At 38.3% G+C, this 15996-nt stretch overlaps 1 protein-coding gene and 1 long non-coding RNA gene across 4 annotated transcripts; both read left to right on the top strand.

Moving 5' to 3' along the window:
• The first annotated feature begins 604 nt into the window (after nucleotides 1–604).
• On the top strand, nucleotides 605–4290 carry LOC113055728 (uncharacterized). The gene is made up of 4 exons (XR_003277572.1): nucleotides 605–650; nucleotides 736–815; nucleotides 3198–3283; nucleotides 4245–4290. It is a non-coding gene; the product is annotated as an uncharacterized LOC113055728 (long non-coding RNA).
• A 4985-nt stretch (nucleotides 4291–9275) lies between these two features.
• On the top strand, nucleotides 9276–15544 carry LOC113055565 (pyrroline-5-carboxylate reductase 1, mitochondrial-like). 3 transcript variants are annotated; one of them, XM_026221959.1, is made up of 8 exons: nucleotides 9276–9534; nucleotides 9926–10057; nucleotides 10314–10384; nucleotides 10462–10641; nucleotides 10843–11064; nucleotides 11682–11774; nucleotides 11909–12072; nucleotides 13167–15544. In XM_026221959.1, the coding sequence occupies exons 2-8, from the start codon at nucleotides 9991–9993 to the stop codon at nucleotides 13324–13326; spliced, it is 957 nt and encodes a 318-aa protein (XP_026077744.1). In that variant the 5' UTR covers nucleotides 9276–9534; nucleotides 9926–9990; the 3' UTR covers nucleotides 13327–15544. The 3 variants fall into 3 exon arrangements, 2 of the variants coding, with proteins under 2 accessions (XP_026077744.1, XP_026077743.1); XM_026221958.1 differs by having other exon boundaries at nucleotides 9277–9534; nucleotides 9975–10057; XR_003277540.1 differs by lacking the exon at nucleotides 9276–9534 and having other exon boundaries at nucleotides 9991–10057; nucleotides 13167–13448; nucleotides 13481–15544.
• The last annotated feature ends 452 nt before the right edge of the window (nucleotides 15545–15996 follow it).

Raw genomic sequence — 15996 nt, forward strand, 5'->3', positions numbered from 1 at the left:
TAAATATAAAGTTTAACGTTAATTAGACCGAGGCTGCCGAAATCATGTTCAGTGTAACGTTATGTGGGATTAATAATTTTCCCTTTTCTCCCTCAAGTGGCAGGCTTGTAAATTCTGCAATCTGTTCATTATTGGTGTTGATGGTGTTTTTCACATGCATGCTTTTTAATGCTAGTTTAATTCTCAAATTGATCTGATACTTTCGTTTCACAAAAAGTAAACAAATTGTTAACTTTTTTAGGGCCTGACAACCACCAGTTGAGTCCATGATTCAGTGAGTTCCTTATAAGGAAATATATTTGTTAACACCTAGTAATTTAAATGTATTATTTATTGCTTTAAAATGAGCACATATATTTATCATCAGGGGAAGAGACAGTCTGGGCAGCAGCAACAAGACAACTATTACAAGTAGAGATGGGTTTCAAGAACTGGTACTAATTTGGTTCCTGACTTGTTCAGTACTGAAAACATTTACATAAGGTACAGGATCAATAGTGCTGCTATCAGTATTCTTGTAACATTGATTCATTACCCTTTAGACACAACCACATATCCTCCAAATCATCTCTGCGTGGATGGCAGCAAGGATCCAAGATCAAGAGATCATTCTTCATGGAGACTGTTCCACAGGAAGCAGTTTCTCCTGGGTGAAAAACTAAACCTGGTTGTTTCAGCATCACTCAGGCAAGACTAAATACTTTTAAATTGATTTCAGTTGGTTATGTGTTTCAGGTCATCCTGACCATTCTGCTGTTCTGGATGTAAGTCCGTGCTGGAACTACATTTCTCGTGGTTGAAAGATTTGTGCAGCGGTATCCAGACATATAACGCCCCATCACACGGGGAGTCAACGCCTCTCGTTTACTTTTAAATGAAGTGACGTCAAGGATGGTGAAATTAATTCTAGAAATTAATTCTAAATAGAAGTTGAAGACTTTTCAAGCGCCAATGCAGCCATCCTCCAGTCAGAACATCTTATGCAAATACCCTAGCGCAGACGCAAGCCAATCAAGTGCATGCAATACCAGAAAACTAATGTGATTGGCTGTAACTATGAGAAGAGACAGTAATTCTGATCCGATATCAGTGTCGTTTTTTGCAAAAAAAAAATTTAAATCAATGTAGAATTTTCTATGCTTCTGTGTAGGGATGTCAATTTTCAATCATTTCCATGATCGATCGTCGTTTAAATTAACAATCAAATAATCGATTAATCGTTAACCTTAATGCTGCAAAGTCTATTGCAGTAACACCCAGTCACTGGTATGACAGGATGTGCAAAAGTGTGTGTGTGTGTGTGTGTGTGTGTATACATATATATTTTACAGTAAAGACCAAAAGTTTGGACACACCTTCTCATTCAAAGTGTTTTCTTTATTTTCATGACTATGTAAATTGTGGAGTCACACTGAAGGCATCAAGGGCTATTTGAGCAAGAAGGAGAGTGATGGGGTGCTGTGCCAGATGACCTGGCCTCCACAGTCACCGGACCTGAACCCAATCCAGATGGTTTAGAGGTGAGCTGGACCGCAGACAGAGGGCAAAAGGGCCAACAAGTGCTAAGCATCTCTCGGGGAACTCCTTCAAGACTGTTGGGAGACCATTTCAGGTGACTAGCTCTTGAAGCTCATCAAGAGAACGCCAAGAGTGTGCAAAGCAGTAATCAAAGCAAAAGGTGGCTACTTTGAAGAACCTACAATATGACATATTTTCAGTTGTTTCACACTTTTTTGTTATGTATATAATTCCACATGTGTTAATTCATAGTTTTGATGCCTTCAGTGTGAATCTACAATTTTCATAGTCATGAAAATAAAGAAAACTCTTTAAATGAGAAGGTGTGTCCAAACCTTTGGTCTCAAACTGATATATATATATATATATATATATATATATATATATATATATATATATATATTAGACAGTTTCATCGGATGCACGCGCCTGGACCTAAGTTAACTTCCAGTCTGTGTTGTGTATATCAGTCTGGCTGCGGTGCCTTCTACAAACGCAGTTAAAGCCAAGGTGATGAGGAGACTGAAGTTGGGCTCAGGTGGTTGTGCTGCGGGATGTGTTTCCCATACATTTATTTATTTTTGGAGACAATTTTAAAACTGATCGATTTTCAAAAAGGCTTCGTTGAATAAACATGAGTAACGTTACGTACTACACGTTTAATAATTCCTAACATTTATATGTTTAAATATCAAAACGAGGCACAGGTGTTTTTATATCGCTGTATTTCTGAAGGAAGACTTGCATGTTATATGCGTGATAAAGCAGCGTGTGAGCGTACCAGCTCTGCTTTGTTTACAGCTGTTACTGGGGAAACCTCTATTTCTGGCACTTTATGTTTATGCTTTAAAACATCTCCTGCTGGCAAAGGACGAATTTGCATTTTCATCAAGTCCGCCTGATCCACGCAGCAAACATATTTTGTTTGTTATCAAAAAATATCTACTCTAGAGGGACTTGGCTGTTGTTATTGATTCTATTTGGAAGTCTACCGGTTAGGTTAGGTCCACAAAAGCGCGCATGCGCAGTAACGTTTGTTTATGTTGTTGCCATTGAAACCGTCTATATATATATATATATATATATATATATATGTGTGTGTGTGTGTGTGTGTGTGTGTGTATAATGTATGTGTGTGTAAAATACATTTCTTTAAAATTTATAGCACAGTAATGAAGGCAGCAACATGTGGTAGATGGGACAGAACAAGAATCTATCATTGTGCTAATGTATTAAAATACAAAAGGGTATGGCTCCTATAAAGCGTGCATCGCGTAAACACAACCAGTGCGCAGAATGATGCACTTGAAGCAACACAAAGTCACAGCGTGTAGCATTTCTCACAGAAATATTCAAAACACCAAAGAAAGAGATATTGTTGTGTATTATATGTGTGCAATATTTTGAGCCTTTTCTTTTAACAGTTTTAAATATCAGTTATTGTGCGCTCTCGAAGAGAGTTTCATTGTTTTGACTGTAGTAACAAGGGCTGGGATGATACGCTAATCTGCCAATTCAATACTATCCCGATACTTGTGTGCCAATTCAATATATATTTATAATTATATATATATATATATATATATATATATATAATTTAGCATTGTGATTATAGTTATATAACTATTGCAATTCGTGACTTATCCAAATTGTCTGTAAAATGATGTTTGTTTCTGTAGATTTGAGGGAAAGATTAAAAACAAGGAGGTCTGGGAACGACTGAAGGGATCTGACAGCAGTGAGGGAAGGAAGTAATCACCAGAATGTAAGTTCTTTGAGAATGTGTGCTTTGTTTATCACAAGTTGAGTTTTCATTTAAATGTGGCAATGTACACAACTGGTCAAAAGTTTTAAATATATTTTAAAAGTTTAATTTATTTCTATAATGCACAGCTATATTTTCAGCATTAATTACTCCAGTCTTCAGTGTCACATGATCTTCAGAAATCATTCTAATATGATGATTTACTGCTCAATAATTTTTTCTGATTATTATCAGTGTTGAAAACAGTTGTGCTGCCCAAACATTTTGGCTAATAGCAAGAATGCATAAAATTGAAAACCAGTGGTAGAGAAGACTTTTGTAATTTTACAAAAGATTACCTTTTTTTCAATGTTTTGAACTTTGTGTTTTATAAAATAATAATGAAGAAAAAATTCAACTTTCCAGAAATGCTAAGTTTTCTTCCCCATCATTTCTAATATGGGGTGCGTTTCCCTAAAACCAACTTTGGTCAAAAAGTTCCTTCGTTACCAATAGAGTTCAGTGGAACTAAGGACCGTAGTAAGCTAACTGCAGATGTGATTCACATCATGTATGTCATGAGCAGATGTACACTTTGATCATAGCGCCAATAATGTGATTAGGTGCATGTAAATGCACTGATTTGTGATAATCAGCAATGTTTCCCGATCAGCATATCAGTATATGAAAAAGATCATGTGACACTGAAGACTGGAGTAAAGTTACTGAAAAATTCAGCTTTGCCTCATAATTATTTCAATAAATATGTTTAAGTATATCCAAAAAAAGAGTATGAAAACTGTTATTTCTTTCTTTCTTTCTGTTTTCTTTTTTTACAATTTAAATTTTCTTTTTTATCAAATTAATCTAGCCTTTGTGAGCAGAAGAGACTTCTCTTGAAAACCATAAAGAAAAGATTCCAGATTTTTGACTGGTTGTGAACATACATGAGCAACATTAACAAGATGATCCTCCCTTTCAGCTCAGAGGATGTTGACAGCAGGCCCAGGATGAAGAAGAGGAGGAAGAACACGTTTAACAATTTTCTATAAGCTTGCCATGTGTTATAATAAAAACAATGAACATGACTACAATAATATGCTAAATGTTATTAAAAGATTCCAGTTTGCAAGAAGTCTGAGTGTCTGACTCTACACTAGAGGAACTCTTTTCTGAAGAAGATCAGGTGCTGAGAAGGAGCCTTGTTCTACAGCAAAACACTGCATCAAGCCTCCTGTCCTTCCCTCAGAAGAGCCTGTCTTCTGCTGCTGGGGTAAGAAACACACTCTTCCTCTTCTCTATCAGCTGTCCAGCACCTAACTCTGCCTCCTCAGCACTGTCTGAAAGAGTCTTCTCCACAGTCAGTAATCAAAGATCACAGATTCTTCTGAGAAAGTCCATATGCTCATTTTCTTAAAAAACTTTGTTTTTTTCGGGTGGGACAAATAATACAGGAGAGATGCTAGAAATCTCTATATTGTTCATTTTTCATATCTTTACGCTTTATGAATGTTTTTCTTCTGAGAAGCTCAAAAATTATGGTTCTTTGGTAATTGTTATATTGTTTAGTTTTATCCTCTGATAGTGAGCACAGAGCCCTGATCATGACATGCAAGAAAAAGAAAGAAATCATGTCCATGATTTACTAATTCGTTCCCTCTATGTACTAAAACGTGCACGATTACTTTTACATTTCATTGATTTGCTAAATCGTATGCACAATTTACTAATTCGTTCTCTTGATGTATAAATAGTGTACACGTTTTAGCAAATCGAGGGAATGAAATAGAAAATCGTGCGCATGAATTAGCCTAAATTTTTTCCTGCATGTCGTGTAATTAAAGCACATCACCACCAGACATTTATACCAGGAGCCTCATATACGACGCTCACAGTTTTACTTTGTGCAGTATCTCTGTGCAGTATCTGCTGAATGGTTTCATATCTATTTATCATGTACTTTTTGGTGCACTAAATTATGTTGTATCAATAAGTTTACTGATAATTATTTATAATTTTCACTAATAACGTCATTAACCATCTCCCCATCTTTAAGACAAAAATGTTCTATTGTTTATATTGTGTAATCTATGAATTGATGTGTTTAGTTTTCTGTGCTCATAACTTAGTAACATTTTGCATGTTTAAAGAACAGGTGCGATGTTCAAAATGTTTTGGCTTCGTATTTGTACATAGTGCTGAATAAATATTGATTTGTGAATGAATGCAGTGTGTTTTTGTCTATTTTATATTAGAATGTAATGTTTTTGTATTTGTTTGCATTGCATGTATGTAATTAATGTATTAACTATGAATCCCCTATAATTAGATTACAATTAGATTTCATAAGGTTTATTTTTTGCACCAGAGATGGATTGAGTTTATTAGTTCTTTATGTATTTCAAGGTAATGGTGAGGTGAAAATATTAATTACCAATATGATCCTGTAATGTCAGGTCCTCATAACGTGACAGTTTGGTCGTCAGGACATACTCATCACGTTCCAGCGACGTTCCACTATAACGTCGCCACGACGGATATGGGAATCACAAAGTTACGTCACTGGAACGTTATATGGTACGTCGTTGCGACCAATATGGTACTTTATAGTAACGTTCTCATAACGTGCCAGTTTGGTCGCTGGGACGTACTCCTTACGTTCCAGCGACGTTCCACTATAACGTCGCCACGACGGATATGGGAATCACAAAGTTACGTCGCTGGAACGTTATTTGGGACGTCGCTGCAACGAATATGGTCTGGTCCAGTTACGTCGTCACAACGTAACTGTGTTAGCTGGGTAGTTATTGCTCTTAAACTCCGCCCCTGCAAACTCACGCTCGTATAGGCCACATACACTTTTGAGAGCCACGCCCACATCACAACATCCAATCAACGACTGATGCACAGAACTCCTCCCTACATTTGTTATTTTTCACTTATCCATTTCATTTAGATATTCTTCACAATACAGAAGAAAGTCTGGCAGGACGAGTTATAAAAAAATCTAAATTGTGTTATGAATACAAAAAAAAAACTCAAAATTTTGAGAAAATATGTCAGGACTGCAAAATATAAACTCTGAATTATCTTTTAAAAGGCACAATTCTGAGAAAAAAACGTCAAAACTGCAAAATATAAACTTGCAATTATATTTAAAAAAATCTCAATTCTGAGGAAAAAAAATAATACCGCAAGATATTTTGCATTTTGCAGATTTGTTTTTGTTGTTGTTGTCTCATGGAATTCAAATAAAAAATGTAGAAAGACTTTTCTTCTTAGAAATGTGAACTCATTCAGAGTAAAAATATCTCACAACTCTGAGAACATATATAATTTTTTTTCCTCAGTAGTCTGAATTGTAAGACAAAACATCGCAATTACCTTTTTAATTTATTCATTCAGTGTCAAAAAAAAAAAAAAAAAAAAATGGCGCCGTCGCTCTTCCGTAAAAGATCCGGTAGAAAGCATGTGATTTTGGACGCAGCCGAACTCATTTTGGTAATTTATTGTGATGATCCCCTCATGCATATTTTGGACATGCCAGTCAAGTTGAATGAATCAGTATTAATTAAAAAGTCATTAAGCGCTCATCTTTTAATGAATTAGAGGCGTTGTTGATCCAAACCTGAACGCGGGCTGCTTTTTAATAACAGACATGTGCGGTCGGGTTCATTTGTATTCGTGGCGTGTTCGCTGTTACTACAGACATCAAAGAGTCTCTCGTAAGAGTCCCTGAATGTCAAGAGCTTCGTGGATCTATCGCCTGACGCCTCTTTTGTGTGAAGCGTTTAATCCGGCAGCCACCGGTTATTCCAGTGCTCCCGGTACGAGCGGAATACAGAAGCTCCGGGAACACTATGTGTGTGGGCTTCCGTAACGGGAGACGGTTAGGATGATTCCAAGGGCCCAGAAACCCCAGGTGTGATCGCCTCTCTCTCTCTCTCTCTCTCTCTCTCTCTCTCTCTCTCTCTCTCTCTCCACACCAAATGAGCCCCTTAAGAAAAACCGTCAATCTGTGGATTTGGCATCCGTCTCCGTCTAATCACGGTGACAGAAATCGTCGTCCACGCTTCGCCTGGATTCCTTTTCAGACAGAACTGATTCATGTATTTGGGTATTTTTAATAAATCTGAGGGGATTTGAGGGAGAAAGCCAATGAGTGTCGGTACGCTCCGGCGGGCACGGAGAGGCATATTGTGCCCACGCCGTGGGACTTTAATTAACTTATTAAAAGAGGCAGACGGGCGAAGTTTGGCGCGCTCGAACTCTCTGTCAGGAAGCGCGAAGGTTTCCCGCGCTCGCCCTGAGGTGGACACCGGACATGGTCTCGCGCTGCTCTCAGATGAGTGAGACAGCAGCTGTCTGTATATTTAGCACAAAGGCATGAACACTATTCAGACACATTCTCTCTCAGCTGCTCACTAACACACACAAGCACATGACGATTGAAACATGCTTCGATATTAGCTAAAGTTACCAAAAACATACCATCGAGTGGCCAGGTGTACGCTCCTGTTGAGTTAGAAAAATCAAATTAAATTAAATTTATGCATTTAACAGGCGCTTTTATCCATAGCAACTTACAGTGTATTTAGGCTATCAGTTTTTACCTATCATGTTTTCCCGGGGAATCGAACCCACAACCTTGCCTTCATAACGCAATGCTTTACCAATTGAGCTACAGGAACACTACATATGTAATATATAAAGTATAATATAAATATATATATATATATAGAATATATATATATAAATACTTTATTCTGAGACTTTGACACAATTAAGTTTAAAAACACCTGTAGCCAGTTGCAACAAACCCTTTATAGTTAAGAAAACTCAATATTTAACCCTTGTGATGATCATTCTCCTTGCCTCTTCTGTCTCTGATTGATAGTTTTAGAGGTTTTTATCCAGTCAAAGCTCTTTTAGTGTAATTGTACAAACTCAGCTTCATGTGTTTCTTAATGTTTTGTCTAAATTTTAAATAAAATAGATTTTTTTCTGATTATTATTTTGTATGTCAGGCTTTACAGGGTAGAGTTGTGTGCTTCAACCATTACTGAGACTTTTGTATGTAAAGGGTGGACAAAAAAAAAAAAAGCTGAAATCTTTTGATATATAATTCATGAGAGAAAGAGAATTTCAAGCATGCTCTCCTGACTTTTGGATAAACATACTTGAGGTTCTTTGATAATCCATCTTGAGCTGATGGAGGATCGGATCCGCATGGAGTGTCTGTGTATGCGTGACCTGTGACCTTTGACCTCTGGGGTTCACAGACACTGATTGGACTGATTTTCACGTTGAACCGGAGTGACAAAAAATCCTAAAGTAATGGAAATGGAATTTCAATTATAATTTTATACCAATCCTAATAGAATCACGTTTTGTTCCTTAAATAAGATTCTGCTGGATACAGTGTAACAATAAACTTCAGTGTTACTTATGTTTTTATGAACATTTTGGATTAGGTTTTTTTTCTTTTTTTTATCATGAGTAATTGTCATTCTTTTATTAGTGTTTTTTTATTTCCATGTAGGTTAAATTTATCTTTATTTATTTTAGGTTTAAAATTAGTTATAGGTTTTTATTTTAGATTTACCTTGAGTTTTAATTTCACCAAGTATTCTATTAGTTTAATTTAATATCTAATATTTATATTTGATTCTGTTTCAGGTTTTCATTTTAAGTAAACAATAATAACCCTGGTTCCAGTAAGATCAAATGTATTCTTATTTTAAGTTGCAATTTTCGAAGATGTTCAGAAAAAAAGAAAAAGTAATGTAATAATTTTTTAAAAAGGATATACTAATTAAATAAATAACGGTGTTGTTTTTTGTTCAAATGATGCAAAACAATTGATTTCATGCAGTGCATTTAGAATGCATGATCACTTAAAATAACATTTATTATTAATGTATTATTAAATTTATCACCTATTATTACTATGTCTATTATTGTTTTAAATGAAGATGTTACACACACACACACACACACACACACACACACACACACACAACTGACCCACATTTTGTTCTTTTTTTCTTCTGGAACTGATGCAATAAGACCGCTTTGTTGTAAACCCCGCCTTCGCTGCATTCGCTGCGCTGATTGGTTTGATGCGACAGCATCTCGTCTCTCATTGGTCCGTCTGTGCGTCAGTCAGAACGCTTCACATGGAAGGAAGGAAGCCACGTTGACATCAATCAGTGTTTTCATCCCTTGATAAACTAGAACACATCTTCCGTTCACCGTGAGTCTCGGCGGAGGTGAGGAAATGTTTCCTAAGATGATGAAATATTTAGACAATCATGACAATGATGTATCAGCCTGCAGCATAAGGAATCATTATTCATATGCACTGATTATACTAACAATAACAACCTATCCAGAGTGTGTTTTAGTGTGTACTGTATACTAACAATATTACTGAAGCTGAGGTACAATGAAACTAAATACATTATGTAAAAGGATTTGATGTTGCAGTGTAGCACATAGTATAACGGAAATCTCTGCTACAATGTAACAAATAAGTGCAATTGATGTTACATTATTATTGCAATTTCTTATTTTCCTCCAGCTTATAACATGATGCTATCAGAGCCAAGATTATGGTTTTGATTCCCAATCAATGCATGACCTGAATAATCATGTTTTCAGTGCCATGTAATGTGAGTATCTTCAGCTGAAACGCTGTGGTGTTTGTCAGGTGTGTGGTCATCAGGATGAGTGTGGGCTTCATCGGAGCGGGTCAGCTGGCACACGCCCTGGTCAAGGGCTTCACAGCGGCGGGTGAGACACGGGTCAACATGACCCTCCACTAACACTAGCTAGTGAACTTTAGTCTCTCGACTGATCAGGGACACTGTTTACATACACGACCGGTCAAAAGATCTGCCTTTATCTGATCAAAAATACTGTAAAAATGGTAAAATATTATTGGGATTTAAACAGCTGTTTTCTGTGTGAATATGAGTTAAAGTGTAATTTATTTCTGTGATGCTCCGCTGTATTTTCAGCATCATTATCCTGGTTGATCTGTTTTCAGGTGTGATCACTGCCAACAGAATCACAGCGAGTTCACCGGACACAGATCTGCCGACAGTCTCCGGCCTAAGGGTGTGTGTGTGTGTGTGTGTGTGTGTGTTTTGAGTCGTCTGCTGTTTATACCACTACATGTTCTTCTCTCTTCTCAGAAAATGGGCGTCAATTTCACTACGAGCAACAAGGAAGCGGCGCACAAGAGTGACGTTCTGTTCCTGGCCGTCAAGCCACACATAATCCCGTTCGTTTTGGACGAGATCGGTCCTGATATCGAGGACCGTCATCTGATCGTGTCCTGCGCCGCTGGAGTCACCATCAGCTCCATCGAGAAGGTGCTCCGATGACTCGTTTAGTTCCCTAAAAAGAAAAGTTTACATGGAAATGGATGCTGTGCAGTGAATGGGTGCCGTCAGAATGAGAGTCTGATAAAAACATCACAATAATCCACAGCACTCCAGTCCATCAGTGAACATCTGGAGAAGACAAATCCAGCATTAAGATGTGTGTGTGTGTGTGTGTGTGTGTGTGTGCAGAAGCTGCTCCAGTACCGCGCGGCTCCTAAAGTGATGCGGTGTATGACGAACACGCCGGTGGTGGTGCGCGAGGGGGCCACGGTTTACGCCACAGGAAGTCACGCCGAGGTGGAGGACGGGAGGCTCCTGGAGCAGCTGATGGCCAGCGTGGGCTTCTGCACCGAGGTGGAGGAGGATCTGATCGACGCCGTGACGGGTCTCAGCGGCAGCGGACCTGCTTACGTGAGCTCAGCTTCACACACACCGAAGGAAGAGATGCAGTACTGCACTGATCGCTGTATCATGTGATCGGAGGAGGCTTTTAGAAAGAGGCTCTTCTGCTCACCACGGCTGCATTTATTTGATCAAAAATACTTTAAAAATGTGAAATAATATTCTAATGTAAATCATCTGTTTTCTGTGTGAATCTGTGTTTAAGTGTAATTTATTTCTGTGATGCTCCGCTGTATTTTCAGCATCATTCCTCCAGTCTTCAGTGTCACATGATCTTCAGAAATCATGAAAACACAGTTTTACCTAAACCTTTTGAATGTTTATAAATCACAGTTTCCACAGAAATATTGAGCGGCACAACTGTGTTTAACATTGATAATAATCAGAAATGTTTCTTGAGCAGTAAATCATCATATTATTCTGATTTCTGAAGATCATGTGACACTGAAGACTGGAGGAATGATGCTGAAAATACAGCGGAGCATCACAGACATAAAAATCCTAAAAATCTTTTATTTATATTTTAATATGACGGCAGCTCTGCTCCTGACATGGTGTTAAAAATACATAAATAAACAATAAGTGTGTGTGTGGAGATGATGTAACACACTTCATGCATTCGTCAGGCGTTCACGGCTCTGGATGCTCTGGCTGACGGGGGGGTGAAGATGGGGTTGCCACGGCGACTGGCGGTCAGACTGGGAGCACAGGCTTTACTGGTACGAGTCCAGCTCTCATCATCACACACACATTCTGCATTTAGGAAAAAACCTTCTGGTGTTTTTGTGCATTGTGAGACTCCTCCATCACCAGTGCAGCACATGTCTGTAGCGCGGTGTTTATTCTGTGGTAGGGAGCAGCTAAGATGCTTCTGGACTCGGAGCAGCACCCGGGACAGCTGAAGGACAACGTCTGCTCACCAGGGGGCGCTACCATCCACGCCCTGCACTTCCTGGAGAGCGGAGGCTTCCGGAGTCTCCTCATCAACGCTGTGGAGGCGTCCTGCATCAGGACCAGGTGACCATCGGCTCATTACACACGTGTGCCAAACGCTGCTGGCCTTCTGCATCATGCACATTTCTTTTTAATGAGTTTTGAGGAATTATTGATCAAAATAATAAGTGTTCAATTAATTCCATGCTGTTTGCTGTCAGGATTAAATTGCTAATATTTTGCCTTTCGGGGAACAACAACTTTTAAATGTTTAATTTTTCCGCTTTAATTTTTATGGATTTAGTTTGATTAAATTAATGGTTAGAAATTTTTGTAATCAAAAGCATGTCTAATAAATTAAAATTATGAAATATATACAATTTATGATATTTTAGGGCCACTTGAGAATCCCAATAAAATCAGTTTTATTATTTTTTTTCCCAAATTCTTGATTTTTTAAAAATAAATTCTGTAATCCATTTTAATGGTTAAAAAAAAGCTTTCAAATAAATTGTATTTTATAAAACGTTAATTTTACATTTTTTTACCATAATATGTCCCAGTTTTGTTTTTTCATACATATTGTTTTAAAATTTCTTATATAAGAAATACTTATTTAAAATGGTAATAAAATTAATTAATAAACCTTAACATGTTTAATTAATCTACACTGCAAATAAAAAATCATCAATTTTTTTTTTTTTTTTTTTTTTTTTTTACAAACAATCTGCTGCACAACAGTTTGATGTTAAAATTAAAACATGGATGAAAAATTGTGTGAAAATTGTTGTTATATATTATTATTACTTTGAGAAGTGCAATAGTGATATATTTCTGTCTCAACTTATTTTGTCAGATAAAGAATTTATGGTCAGATACACACAAATTCAACTGAAATGTTTGTGAAGTGAACCTAAAGTGTGCATGTTGGTGCTTTAGAATAATAACATATACTCTTGATTTAACAATATGTACTTTTTAGTGTTAAACAAGATGGAAAGACACCCAAAGGGAGCATTATTTGCTCATTTCTCCTGAGTGTATTCTCTGGCGTTATATTGGCCTTCTGTAAGCTGCTTTCCAGCTCATTTCAGTTTCTCAAACCACACATTTGTAGTTTAGTTAGAGTAGTCTGTCTCATGTCTGTTGTTAGGCGCTCACTCCTGTGTTTCTCTCAGAGAGCTGCAGTTTCTGGCCGATCAGGAGAAGATCTCGCCCGCCGCCATCAAGAAGACGACGCTGGATAAAGTGCTGCAGCAGCCGGGCGTCTCGTCCACATCAGTCGCCACCAAGAGCAGAGTCAACCTGTTCAACCACAGGAACGGCATCAAGAAGTGAACACACACACACACACACACAGAGGACAATACAAGAACTGTGCTGCCTGTCCACACACACAAACACATCCACTGGTACAGTATTACACCTGGGAAACTCGTGTCATATAGAGTGTTATTAACACCTTCATATCTTTAAAGTCCTTGAAAAATCAAAGGAAATAATGTCAGTGGTTTCCAGATGGGTTTCTATGTCCATAGTCACTTTGTTCGAGGATGAAACTGGACACAGAAGACATTTTGAATCATGTTTTGCACACATGAACTGTCAGACTTGTTGATATTGTTTTGGTTAACAAGATATCAGAACTCCCCATAGCAACACCCTGGCAACAGCTCCAGTCAGCCTATTGGTAGCTTTCAGTCACATGACCGGCTCGAAGACCTGGGGGGCAAAACATCCATAGAACTGCAACACCAGACTATCAGTCTGCCAACTGTTTCACAGACGCAAATATTTAGATCGCCTCTCAAAAGAATAAAACAAAGGTATGTGAATTAAATTCAACTTTTGGCAATTTGCAATCCATATTATGCACCCGCAGCAATATTTGAAGCAGTAAACAGTGCAACAAATGTTGTAAAAACACTTACAGTGCCTTGATATATTTAAAACAATAATATTAAAAGATCAAATTCAGTAATCACTATATTAATGATGCATAATTTCAATGTGAAACCATTTAACGTGAAACTTTGCACAGTTTAATGAAAATTCTGGTTTCATATGCTTGCCTGTACGAAATATACATCATCAATAATGTGTTTATTTAATTTCACCTTTTAATATCTGCGTATTACTACATTACTACTTAATGCAATCTGCATAAAGATAACTGGCGGTCTGTGGAGCAAAGCTTTGTTTTGCCCTCCAGGTGGGTGTTCCTATCAGTGTGTGACATCACGTGAAAACTAGTAATTCCCTGGCAACAGCTCAAAACACCCCGTAGCAACGCCCTGGTAACCCTTTAACAACACCCTGGCAACAGCCCAAAACACCCTGTAGCAATGCCCTGGTAACCCTATAACAACACCCTGGCAACAGCCCAAAACACCCTGTAGCAATGCCCTGGTAACCCTTTAACAACACCCTGACAACAGCCCAAAACACCCTGTAGCAACGCCCTGGTAACCCTTTAACAATACCCTGACAACAGCTCAAAACACCCCGTAGCAACGCCCTGGTCACCCTATAACAACACCCTGGCAACAGCTCAAAACACCCCGTAGCAATGCCCTGGTCACCCTATAACAACACCCTGGCAACAGCTCAAAACACCCCATAGCAACACCCTGGCAACAGCTCAAAACACCCCGTAGCAATGCCCTGGTCACCCCATAACAACACCCTGGCAACAGCTCAAAACACGCCGTAGCAACGCCCTGGTCACCCTATAACAACACCGTGACAACAGCTCAAAACACCCCGTAGCAACGCCCTGGTAACCCTTTAACAACACCTTGGCAACAGCCCAAAACACCCTGTAGCAACGCCCTGGTAACCCTTTAACAACACCCTGGCAACAGCTCAAAACACCCCGTAGCAATGCCCTGGTCACCCTATAACAACACCCTGGCAACAGCTCAAAACACCCCATAGCAACACCCTGGCAACAGCTCAAAACACCCCGTAGCAACGCCCTGGTCACCCTATAACAACAGCTCAAAACACCCCATAGCAACACCCTGGCAACAGCTCAAAACACCCCGTAGCAATGCCCTGGTCACCCTATAACAACAGCTCAAAACACCCCATAGCAACACCCTGGCAACAGCTCAAAACACCCCGTAGCAATGCCCTGGTAACCCTTTAACAACACCCTGGCAACAGCTCAAAACACCCCGTAGTAACGCCCTGGTCACCCTTTAACAACAGGATATCTGAACTTCTCTGGGCTGTTGCAGGAAGTGACATCACAGAAAATCAACTTTTATTTTTGTTTCATTTCATCTGGATGTTTTGCAGACCTGGACACCCTATATATTTGTTGCTTGTTCTCTTTAAAATGCTGGAGAAAATAATGAATGTCAAATAGCCAAAGTGTTTTGTAAGCTGATTATCAGGCATGAAACATCTTTCTGTTTGTCTGTTCTATTGCAGAAATGTGAAAACTGCAGAAATGGTGCTGAAAGTTAAGATAGAAAAGCTGTGTTTTTGCTTACGCTTGTGGGTTTATTTCCTTTGGTTTTATTGATAAACTATTTCTGATGAGCGAGAACATTGTTGCATTTGTTCCGACGTGTAATTAAAATGGGAGCAAATTATAAATAATGTTTCTTTAAGCAAATTAACTGAAGGTTTTTCTCTGAAAGCCATTACTCAACTATGCAGGAGGACAAACAGCGTCACACCATCCTTCAGGTGCTGAACGCTGAAACCACCAGCATTGTGCAAGTTTTCTCAGAAGTCGCTTCTTCTTTGTGCATTACAGTAAACCATTTCTCCACACGATTGCGAAAGGATTTCATTTATTGACCATTTCAGATTTAAGTGAGCCTGAATCATCAGTAGTAGTAGTTCTGATAGTGATTTGCTTGATCAGATGCACCATTTTCACCTGCTGAAACATCGTTTTAATCATACAATAGAATTAATTATGTTGCATGGAAGTGATCTTACTGATATAGATATAATACCCAAAGTGATGATGTTACCAACCATTTCCTTGTA

The sequence above is a fragment of the Carassius auratus genome, chromosome 36 (genome assembly GCF_003368295.1).
Source record: "Carassius auratus strain Wakin chromosome 36, ASM336829v1, whole genome shotgun sequence".
NCBI lineage: Eukaryota > Metazoa > Chordata > Actinopteri > Cypriniformes > Cyprinidae > Carassius > Carassius auratus.